Source organism: Carettochelys insculpta, chromosome 1 (genome assembly GCF_033958435.1).
Source record: "Carettochelys insculpta isolate YL-2023 chromosome 1, ASM3395843v1, whole genome shotgun sequence".
Classification (NCBI taxonomy): Eukaryota; Metazoa; Chordata; order Testudines; family Carettochelyidae; genus Carettochelys; species Carettochelys insculpta.
The window spans coordinates 3383482-3395527 of record NC_134137.1 but is presented as its reverse complement, the minus strand read 5'-3'; the positions used below and the strand labels follow the sequence as shown (position 1 = coordinate 3395527).

The 12046-nt window shown below is 49.9% G+C and overlaps 1 protein-coding gene across 1 annotated transcript; it reads left to right on the top strand.

Annotated features, from left to right (window-relative positions):
- The first annotated feature begins 7789 nt into the window (after positions 1-7789).
- On the top strand, positions 7790-8760 carry LOC142002039 (olfactory receptor 52E4-like). The gene has a single exon (XM_074977831.1). It carries the CDS (start codon positions 7813-7815, stop codon positions 8758-8760), a length of 948 nt encoding a protein of 315 aa, XP_074833932.1. The 5' UTR covers positions 7790-7812.
- The last annotated feature ends 3286 nt before the right edge of the window (positions 8761-12046 follow it).

The window sequence follows — 12046 nt, the reverse complement described above, 5'->3', positions numbered from 1 at the left end:
CATCGCTCCAGGCAAGCCCCTCGGCCGAGGACCGACCGGCCCCACGGCGGGGTAGACAGCGGACCCCGCGCCACCACCAGCCGACAGCAACGGAAACCCAGCTGCTGGCCATCCACCGACAGCAGCTTGAGGTCGCGGAGCAGCACCTGCACCTGCAGGAGCGGGCGCTGGCCTGGCACCAAGAGGCATGGGGGGCCTACATGGAGACTTTCAACCGCCTGGTGGACTACCTGGCCTCCCATGCCGCGCCGGCCGCCGCAGCGTCCGCCCTGCCTGCTCCACCCGCCGCACCACCAGCTGCTCCGCACGTCGCTGTCCCATCCGCCATCGCCCAACCACCCTCCACCGAGGGCTGGAGCGCCGAGGGACCCCTGGAGCCAGCTGAGACTCGCCGGGCATATCTTCCGGTCCACCCCGTCTCCAGCCAGCCCTGGATAGGGCTGCGGCCGCGGCGGGGCTCCCGGCCACCCATGCCCAGTGCCGGACTTTAGGGGCGAGGGGCCTGGGACGTGGCCCCCCCTTGTATATAGTTGGGACTTATTAATTTGTGCGCCCCGTTTGCCCCGTCCCCCCCATGTAAATAGTTCTCCCCTTTATCATCCCTGGTTTTCTTTTTATTACTGAACAAACTTTTTTATTACTGTTGTTTTATTTGTACATATTACTTTGGTTCCACACATGTTGTATATAGTTTGTTCTTGTTTTATTTATAGTTAAAAAAAAAGTTCTAAAAGAAAAAGCAGTTTAAGTTCAGCCACAAGTGCGTGCTGTCATTTGTCCAGGAAAAGTGGGAGGGGGGTGCGGTTGAGTGCTCCATGGTGTGGGCGTTGGGGCAGGGAGTGTGGTGGAGGAAGGTGTGGGCAGTGGGGGGCCTGGCAGAGTTCACCCCGCGGCCTCATCATCGAAGTGGGTCCGCAGGGCCTCCCGGACCCGGGTCCCTTCGGGGTCCACCTGCCGACTGGGGGCAGCGGGTGGCTGCACGTCGGCCCTGCCGGCCTCCACATCCCAGCCCTGGAAAAAGGCCTCCCCCTTGCTCTCCACCAAATTGTGCAGGGCGCAGCAGGCACCCACAATCTGGGGGATGTTGCTGGGGCCCGCATCCAGGCGGGTCAGGAGACATCTCCAGCGTCCCTTCAGACGGCCAAATGAGCGCTCCACCACCTGGCGCGTGTGGTTCAGGCACTGGTTGAAGCGCTCCTGGCTAGCGGAGAGATGGCCCGTGTACGGTTGCATGAGCCAGGGCCGGAGAGGGTATGCTGCATCTGCGATGACGCAGAGGGGCATGGTTGTGTCCCCCAGAGGGATCTCCCGCTGGGGGATGTAGGTCCCCGCCTCCAGCCGGCGGCACAGGCCCGAGTTCCGGAAAACCCAGGCGTCATGGGTGCTGCCAGGCCAGCTCACATAAATGTCCTGGAAACGGCCCCGGCTGTCCACCAAGGCCTGGAGGACCACAGAATGGTAGCCCTTGTGATTGATGTAGCATCCTCCACTGTCATGCGGGGCGCGGATGGGGATGTGAGTCCCATCCAGAGCCCCGAAGCAATTGGGGAAGCCCAGGGTGGCAAAGGCCGCGATGGTGGCATCTGGGTCCACCAGCCTCATGAGCCTGTGCAGGAGCATGGCATTGATGGCACGCACGACCTGCAGGGAAAGCACATGGGACAGCACCAATGAGGGGTGAGCAGGGTGTGCGTGGCCCTGCCCTGCCCTACCCTTCTGTGCCCGGGCCCCCCTACCCTTCCCTGCCCTCCTCTGCCCTCCCCCGCCCTGGCCTCCCCTCCCCTCCCCTCCCCTCCCCTGCCCTGCTCTCCTCTGCCCTCCTCTGTCCTGCCCTGCCCTCTCCCACCCTCCCCCGCCCACCCCTCCCCTCCTCTGCCCTGCCCTCCCCTCCCCTCCCCTTCCCTCCCCTCCCCTGTCCCGCCCTCCCCTCCCATCCCCTGCCCTGCCCTCCCCCCGTGGGTTCTCTTACCTCCATGAGGACAGCCCCGACGGTGGCCTTGCCGACACCAAACTGCTGCCCCACGGATCGGTAGCTGTCAGGAGTGGCCAGCTTCCAGACAGCGATGCCGACCCGTTTCTGCACTGTGAGGGTACGCTGCATGGCGGTGTCCTGGTGCCTGAGTGCGGGGGTGAGCCACTGGCACAGCTCCAGAAATGTCTGCCGGTTCATCCTGAAGTTCCTGAGCCAGTGGTCGTCGTCCCACTCCCCAAGCACCAGCCGCTCCCACCAGTCGGTGCTGGTGGGGTAGCTCCACAGCCGCCGGCGTGTGAGGTGGGGGTGGGGGCGGGGTGCTGCAGGGTTGGGGGTTGAGCCCTGCTGCCCCGGGAGAGCTGGGTGGACCTCTGGCTGCTGCTGCTGCTGCTGCTGCTGCTGCTGCTGGGGGTCCATGCCTGCGTCGCCCGGGGTCTGTGTGCCTATGGCTCCTCAGACCGCGTGCTGTGCAGGCTGAGTGTGTCTGGGAGGGGCCCTTTAAGGGAGCGGCTAGCTGTTGCCCCGGAAGCGCTAGTCCGCCCTGTGACCCTGTCTGCAGCTGTGCCTGGCATCCTTATTTCGATGTGTGCTACTTTGGCGTGTAGACGTTCCCCCGCTGCGCCTATTTCGATGTGGTGCTGCGCAACGTCGAAGTGGAACATCGACGTTGCCAGCCCTGGAGGACGTGTAGACGTTATTCATCGAAATAGCCTATTTCGATGTCTCCACATCGAAATAGGCTACTTCGATGTAGGCTTCACGTGTAGATGTAGCTCTAGTTACTTTTCCCAGCTAGTGTGATTCACCAACTTTTCTTTCACTGTTGCTGAGGGAAAGGAATCATTTCTGTTTTGCTCCTCTCCATTTTTTATATTTTCATTTAATAGGGTTTCCTTAGATCTGTCTCCTTGTGACTTACCTGTCACTCACTAAGATCTGTTTGCTGTCTGCCTAGTGAAGGAAGACATGAGCCAAGAAGCAGAAGACAAATCCAAAGAAAACATTAATCCTGCCTCTATCTGCCTGAGGGCTTCCCCTTGCTCCAAAACAGCTATGGGGGAGGGGGAGGGGGAGGCCTCCATCCCAAGGACAGGCCCCCAGCTGCTCTCTAACCAAATGATCATTTGATTGGTTCAGGTTCACAGAATCACAGAATCATAGGGCTGGAAGGGACCTCAGGAGGTCATCTAGTCCAGCCCCCTGCTTCAAGCAGGATCAACCCTCACTAAGTCATCCCAGCCAGGACCTTGTCCAGCCGGGACTTAAAAACCTCAAGGGATGGAGAATCCACCACCTCTCTAGGCAACACATTCCAATGCTTCACCACCCACTTGGTGAAGAAGTTTTTCCTAATATCTAACCTACACTTTTCCCTCTTCAACTTCGGACCATTAGTCCTTGTTCTGCCAGCTGACACCACTGAGAGCAGTTTCTCACCCTCCTTTTTAGAGCTCCCCTTCAGGAAGTTGAAGGCTGCTATTAAATCACCTCTAAGTCTTCTCTTCTGTAATCTAAACAGGCCCAAATCCCTCAGCTTATCCTCAAGTCTTGTGCTCCAGACCCTTAATAATTTTTGTTGTCCTTCACTGAACCTGCTCTAGCAAATCCACATCCTTTTTATACTGGGGGGCCCAAAACTGGACACAATATTCCAGATGTGGCCTCACCAGTGCCGAATAAAGAGGAATTTACCTATTTACCTATCCCATCTAGGCATTTACAGGGTACAAGTGCCTCTGAAGACCAAGGTGTTACCACTACTTTTCTGAGTACTCAACATTAATTTTTGAATGTACACAGATTCACAGAGAAGCCAATTCCTCCATAATTCAGCCCAGACTCCAAGAGTTCTCATCTCCCTTTGGGAAGGTCACTTAATTAATTGCTGTTTACTTGAAATCCTCAATAAATTAAAAAAAACCCAAAACACTCATCTGGAAAGAGTTATTGGCTAGTGTTCTCCAGACTATTTACATTCACACTCCTCTTCTCTCATAGGATAAAGTGAACTCCGTCAGGATTTCACGGAACTAACATAAAAACAACAAATGCTCTGGTGTCAGTTAACAGCATAAGATGCTGCTGCAGATGCTGTGTGATAGACGTAGGAGGGGGATTCCCTGGGAAATCACTTCCAGCTAGGAATTCACAGGTACCCTTCCCTTGCTGAGCAGCTCACCTGCCTGACAAACCTACTGCTACAAAGCTGTCATGGTACAGAGAGTAAGTGGATGATCTTTTCTTCTCCGTATAGTTACTCGACAATCTGGGGCCCCTGCGCTAGGCAGATGAGTTCTAATCTATGATTATCAGCCAGAATTTCTCTCTTGGCTAATGGGCTCTAGCCCCCAGGCAGAAGCATTGTATTCCAGAATTGTTACTTTAGGAAGAAAGATCCCGGTAGGCCTACAATACAAGACAATATTCTATGGCCATGGCCCATATTTTAGTCAGATCCCACTGAGGCAAAACTCCCTTTGGAATAATGATTGAAGAAGATCTCGAGAGCCAGCTGTGTGTCTAAAGGACAGTAAACAAATACGGAAAATGATTTTTTGCTTTTAAATTTCAAGTTGTCAGACAGCTTTGCCCAATAGTGGCACAAATCCACATGCTGGAAAGGGAGCACACCTCACCACGGCCATGCACACAGTGTCAGAGACATTCAAACCCACTTGTGATGACTGGCTCCTAGTATTGCACATCTGGCATCCACAGTACTGGACAGCCACACAGATATATGGCTTACTCAGTTGTGTCGCTCTAAATAGGAGGATATCCCTGAACTATGACCTGCAGAGACCAGCAACATTGGTGTTAAAATCCCACAGTTCCGTATGAAACTGTATGGAGATCCTCACAACCAGACTCAATGCTGAGGCTCAGTGGAGAGCCTCATGGATCACTTTGGCCACTCCAAACAAACAGCTCACTGTTGGTGGCTTTAAGGAATCACAGAACACAGAATATTAGAACCGGAAGGGAGGTCAAGAGGTCATCAAGTCCAGCCCTCACAGCAGGACCAAACACCATCGCAGTCATCCCTGACAGAAGCCGATCTGGCCTGCCATTAAATATCTCCAGTATCGGGAGATTGCACGACCTCCAAGTGCAATTCATTCCAGTGCGTAAGCACCCTGACAGCTAGGACGTTTTTTCCTAATGTCCGGACTAAACCTCCATTGCTGCAGTTTAAGACTATTGCTTCTTGCCCTATCATCAGAGGTTAAGGAGAACATGTCTTTCTACCTCCACTTTGTAGCATCCTTTTATGAAATTGAAAGTTGCTATCAACTCCCTTCTCATTCTTCTCCTTTCTAAACTAAACAAACCCAGGTATTTCAGTCTTCCCCAATAAGTTGTTTCTTAATTTTTTGTTGCTCTTCTCTGGATGCTCTAGAATGTCCCACCATCTCTCTTGAAAGAACTGTAGCAGATCTGCATATCATGGGAGATGTGGATAAACCCACTTTCAATGGAAAATGGGATTTTCTTTTTGCTTCCTGCTCATTGCTGACAATATCTAATAGTGTGAGACCTAGAAGTGATCACTGTAGGACCCCAATAGAAACCGTTCCATTGGCTGACAATAGTTCATTGACATCTGCTGTCTGGGATCTGTCGTTTACCAGATTTTAGTCCATTTTATAGGTGCTCTGCGGATATTAGAGGCTGTTCAATCTTATGCCTGTAAGTTTTCCCTGTTACACCAAATACCTCAGAGAAATTAAAGTCTATTGCATCTGCACAGTTCCCTCAATATGTACTTCTATTAACGGATGAAATAGAATTTTTGACAGAACTTGTTTTCCATAAAACATATCAGTGATTGACTGACATTAATTCTGTTTCTTGATTTTTTAATTTGATTCCATACTTGCCTTTTAATAGTGTCCTAACCTTGTCAATGTTGCGAACTGTCTATTTATTTTAATAATTTCTGTTTAACACATAACTGGCCTTTATTTTCATGAAAAAAATATTTCCTCTTTCTGCTGATGCCTGTTTTTGTCCAAAGTTCTCTATTTTCTTGATGGTGCAATAGTGGCTTTTAGATATCTAATAAATGCTTCTTAATGAACTCCTAATCTGTGTTCCAATCTTCCGACACATTTTTCCACCCAATCAGTTTGGCAGAGAAGTTTCCACAGCTTTGCCAAATGTGCTCCCTTGAAGCACTAAGTATGTTTATCTACTGATGCTTGGGGACAATTCTCTGTCCATTTGAACATAATCTGTTCCATTCCCTTAGTTTGTTCTCCTCACTCTTACGCCCACTTTTTTTCTCTGCTCCAGAGTAAACTGTCCCTGACTTTTTAGTCTGTCTGCATATGGCATTTGCACCCATTCTCAGAGCCTGGCTAGGAAATCCTCTGTCTACCTGCTCTATCCTTTGCAGGAAGTAGATGATCACAAATGGGGGAAGAGCTAGAGCACCCCGATTCTCCACCCCCATTCCTTTGGCACATGAACAATTAGTTTGTTTTGGCTGCTGTTCTGTCATCAGCTGTTTCTATTGAGCCGCTATCAGAGATGCCCTGGCCTTTTGCCTGAGGTGTGTTCCAGTTGGAATGTTTCCTCCTGGCACAGACCTTGGCAAATGTTTGGTATTTTCCTAATTTCAGATTTCCAGGAATCAGGTGAATGGGGAACTCTCCATTGTGTGGTATCTCTAGCCCGGCTTTCACTGCATTAAACAGCAAAGTTGAATAACCAGTACCAATGCTAGTGTTTCCTCCTGGAACCAATCAAGTTTTCCATCCTCATGATATATACCAACTATTGACTCATGAAGTGTTGAAAAATATGGAAAAAATGAGTCCTGTGGCACCTTATAGACTAAAACATATATTGGAGCATAAACTTTCATGGACATTAGGGCTACGTCTACACGTGAAGCCTACATCGAAGTAGCCTATTTCGATGTGGCGACATCGAAATAGGCTATTTCCATGAATAACGTCTACACGTCCTCCACGGCTGGCAACGTCGATGTTCAACATCGACGTTGTGCAGCACCACATCGAAATAGGTGCAGCGAGGGAACGTCTACATGCCACAGTAGGACACATCGAAATAAGGGTGCCAGGCACAGCTGCAGACAGGGTGACAGGGCGGACTCAACAGCCAGCCGCTCCCTTAAAGGGCCCCTCCCAGACACACTTGCACTAAACAGCACAAGATACACAGAGCCGACAACGAGTTGCAGACCCTGTGCATGCCGCATGAATCCCCCGCTACAGCAGCAGCAGCCAGAAACCCTGGGCTAAGGGCTGCTGCACACGGTGACCATAGAGCCCCACACGGGCTGGAGAGACAGCGTCTCTCAACCCCCCAGCTGATGGCTGCCATGGAGGACCCCACAATTTCGACGTTGCGGGACGCGGATCGTCTACACGGTCCCTACTTCGACGTTGAACGTCGAAGTAGGGCGCTATTCCCATCCCCTCATGAGGTTAGCGACTTCGACGTCTCGCCGCCTAACGTCGAAGTTAACTTCGAAATAGCTCCTGACGCGTGTAGCCGCAACGGGCGCTATTTCGAAGTTAGTGCCGCTACTTCGAAGTAGCGTGCACGTGCAGACACAGCTTAGGAGGGTTAAGAGCACTAATTTCTGTGTATAGACAAAATCATATTTTCAGTTAGTGAAGAGCAACCAAGCCACTTCACCCATGAGAACTGCCTCCAGTAGTGCATGTAGTGAATCACATTAACATTGTCTCTTTTTCCAGGCATATCTACTCTGATCATGACTTGAGAAACTGTCTACATAGAAGCAGTTAGGGGAATGTACAGGTGACATACATCTTCCTCAGAGCTGAACAACTTCTCCCTACTCCATGTCAGATACCGACATAAACAACTTCACCAACCCCTCTACCTTCATCTTGCAGGGAATTCCTGGTCTGGAGGAGGCCCATGTCTGGATCTCCATCCCCTTCTGCACCATGTACATTATAGCCCTCTTGGGAAACCTCACTGTCCTGTTCATCGTGAAGACTGAGCCAAGTCTCCATGGGCCCATGTACTATTTCCTCTGCATGCTGGCCATCACCGACCTGGTCCTGTGCACCTCCACCCTGCCCAAAGCATTGGCAATCTTCTGGATAAATAGCAGAGAGATTGATTTCAGTGCCTGTCTCACCCAGATGTATTTCATTCACTGCTTCTCCTTAGTAGAGTCTGGGACCTTCGTGGCCATGGCGTTCGATCGCTATGTGGCCATCTGCCATCCCCTACGATATTCCACCATCCTCACAAGCTCTGTGGTGGCCAAGCTCTGCCTGGCCGTGGTACTGCGCAGTGGTGTGCTTGCCCTGCCCTACCCGTTCCTGGCGAGGCAGTGGCCATATTGCAGAACCAACATCATCCCTGAGCTGTACTGCACACACATAGCTGTGGTAAACCTGGCCTGTGCTGACATTCGTGTCAGTAGTTACTATGGACTCTTTGTTCTACTCTGTGTAATCGGTCTGGATGTGATTTTTATTGCTCTGTCTTATGCCCTGATACTCAGGGCCATCTTCAGGCTCCCCACAAAGGATGCGCGGCTCAAAACATTTGGGACCTGTGGATCCCACCTCTGTGTCATCTTAGCTTTCTACAGCCCTGGTCTTTTTATCTCCCTTACCTACCGCTTTGGCCAGAGTGGAGCTTTTCATTTCTATGTTCTTATTTCCAACTTATACCTCGGAATGCCCCCCACGCTAAACCCCATCATCTATGGGATTAAGACCAAACAGATTCGGACCAGGCTGGTCTGGCTCTTTACTCATAAAAGGACGTGAGGCATCCCATGGTTGCTCTGGCTCCAAGACTGAGATCAGTGATGAGTTGGCTGCTGACATGGTGACTCACAGGTTGGACATTCAGAGAGACTTTAAACCCTGTCCTGGCCACACAGTTGGAACAAAATCTGGACACTGTGTATGAAGGAAGCAGGAGGGTTTATTACACACAATGCTGGTGGAGTGCCACTTCACCCATCAGGACTCAGTGGAGCATTGCCAAACAATAGGTTACAATCGATTATATAGATTATTGATGGGCGGCGGGAAACTACTCCATGGGTGTTACCCAAGCCTGGAGAGGTCCTAGCAGCAAGCTGAAATGAGCACCATAAACCAATATTCTGAAAAGGTTACATAATATCCCTGCCCATTGGTCATAGAACTTTTTTATCTCTAGTACAAGTGGTTTTCATTAACAAGTTACTTAAACAAAGCAGACATTTAATGACATCTATGTATCTAATTGGTTTAATGATGCATCACCAGGATAATGATGGTGCCTTCTCATGGGCATATCTCAGGGTTCATTATCTAGAAGATTAAAGCAAAAGAGACAGTAACAGCATAGAGCAATAACACATTTGTTTAGAGTCCCAGCCTGGGATGACACTATATCCTGGTTCTCACATACAGAGCCTCTTCTTGGAATGTGGTTGCTGGGGCAACTATCCCTCCCTCCAAACTCCAAGGCCCTGTCCAAAATGGGACGACTTTTCCTGGGTCTTGCGAGTGAGATGAGAGGTGGGGGCAAGCAGGGATAACCTTCCACTCATGCTAACTGGGTTTCTGAACTATAGGATTATAGGCCAACTCCAGACTTTAGGATTCAAATAGGGGGTCTTTAGCAGAATACCATAACCTGCCTCAGAAATTTGCATCCTCCAGTACTGTGTTGTGTCAGTGTGACAAATTGAAAAATCAGGTTTCTATAGCTCATTAATTCATACAGTTTCCACCTTTCTAATTGCAGTTAACTAGAGCTCTGATGTTTTTTTCCCTGCCAAGTCTATTTAACCAGGACTGCAGGCAGTGATACAAGAGATTAAGTTTGTGAAACCTTTTGGTAAAATTGGTTATAATAAAATTAACATTAACATCCCTGTTATGGGAAAAGCAGCTACAGTATAACAACACGGGAGCATGTAATTTCGCAAAAGGGAACCACACAAAAATGAGGAAATTTGTTGAGAAGAAACTTAAAGGTACACCTCCAAAAGTGAAATCCCTGCAAGCTGCATGGAGTCTGCTTTAAGACACAATGACAGTGGCTCAAATTAAAAGTATATCCCAGATTAAACTACAGAGGAAGCAAAATGAAAGGGTGCCACTATATTAAAGTAAAAGAAGTTGTACGAGGAAATATTTATCCATTAAAGAGCAGATGTTAACTCCAAGTGAGGAAAATGGAAAGACGTATAAGCTGCCAAATGGAGGGTATAAATATTATTAGGAAGCCAAAAGTGAATGAGAGCAGCAAGCCAAAGCCTCAAAAATTGAGAGCAGAAAAGTTAACAGAAGTGCCCCTGGGAATGAGCCATCATGGGCACTAAGAGGAATGCTGTGCTTAGTAGAGTCCAAGCTTGAGCAGAGACAATCATTCCCTGATCCCAGTGGTGCAGACTGCAAATGTGAGAGTGGGCAGAAGACAGTTATTCCTCCTTGGAGAGGGTATATCCTTGATAAATGGCTTAGTGTTAGAAACAACACAACACAAAACAAAACAATCATTTGATAGACTCTTCCACAGTAGACTTGCTGTCAAGTTTAAGAAGTATGGCTTGGCTGAATGCACTATAAATTGGAGAGGGAGCCGGCTGTATCCTCAGGCTCAATGGTTTGATGTACACTTGGTAGCCAATATTAAGTGGGTTGTCTCGGAGGTCAGTCCTGGAGTTGGATTTATTCTACATTTTCATAAATGATCTTGATGACTGGGTAGTTTGTACCCTCAGCAACCTCATGGATGACATTAAGCTGGGGGGTGCGAGTAGGTAGATTCTTTGAAGGGTGAGGATGGGATCCAGAGTGACCCAGACTAAGGCTGCATCTACACCATGAGATAAAACTGATTTCATTAAAATCAGTTTCTTAACACTGGGTTTTACCTCTTCATTTTTGAGCATCTTCACCTTCCCACATGCTCCCCACAAGATTGGCTTACTGCTGCCGCACACAAGCACTTAAACTGAGCTTAGATCGAGTGCCACAGCAGTGTATTTGGGGGGGGAGCTTTCCCACAGTTCCCTGAGTCCCATTGCATTATGGGCCCATAAGTAGATGTACGCGTATGATGACATCTTCCCACATTTCATTCCCCTCTTTCCCCTGACATGTTAAGTGTTTAAGTAGACACAGGTGCCACATTGCAACTCAAATCGTTTATGGTTACGGATAGAGGCAGCTAAATGACCCCAGGGCTGAAAGGAAAGTAGCAGGCGTTGTGTTGGCTTATTTTCTTTTGTCTTTCCTTCTCTTCCAGGGAGCAGCCTAGGGCAAACCCTCCCCCAGCAGCCCAGGAGCACTGGGGCACTTCTGGGGCCAGGGGAGGGGAGGGTGGGACTCTCTTCCCTCCCCTCAGCGCGGCCGTCTTGGCTCCCCCTGCTGCTGGTACATGTCAGGGAAGGGGGTGTGACTTCCCTAAGGAGCCCAACTTGAACCTCATGTGGGCCGAGAAGGAGAGCGGTGCCTGACTGGGGCAGCTGCAGGTAGGCAGCCATGGGGGGTGGTGCAAGGGGCAGGGGAGGGCAAGGCAGAGTTATGTAGGTGGGAGTACAGGGGGGTGCAGTGCAAGCCTCAAGGGGCTGAGGCGGGTAGTTCATGGAGGGGGCAGCACAAGTCTCAAGGGGCCTCTCTCCCAGCTTCCTCTATGCAGACAAAAATCGTTGGGACTATGATGTCTTTTAGGGTGCACTGAAAGCACGTAGTGGAGGGGAATCTCTTTTGGGGGAGGGTTTCACTGGGTCGTACCCACCTTGTACAAAGGTGAGAGGGAAAATTTAAAATCATCCGAAGCATCATTCAAACCTGGTCACAATGGCTTCGTCTGCAGTAGCCCCTTCCTTTTGGAAGGGCCACGGAAATGAACGAGGTGGGAAGATACCAATGAGGTGCAGCCATGAGCATGCAGGGCCTCATTAGCATAATGGCGTCCGCGGCGATTTGAAAGTGCCGCTTTTGAAATGTGCACCGCCTGTGTAGCTGGGGATCTTTTGACAGGACTCCCAGTCTTTGAAAGCCCCTTCTTCTTATTTTTCAAAGTCCAGGGGTCCTTTCAAAAGCCCCC

Coding starts and splice junctions, on each gene's coding strand:
- LOC142002039 (XM_074977831.1), top strand. CDS start 7,813: ATGTCAGATACCGACATAAACAACTTCACCAACCCCTCTACCTTCATC.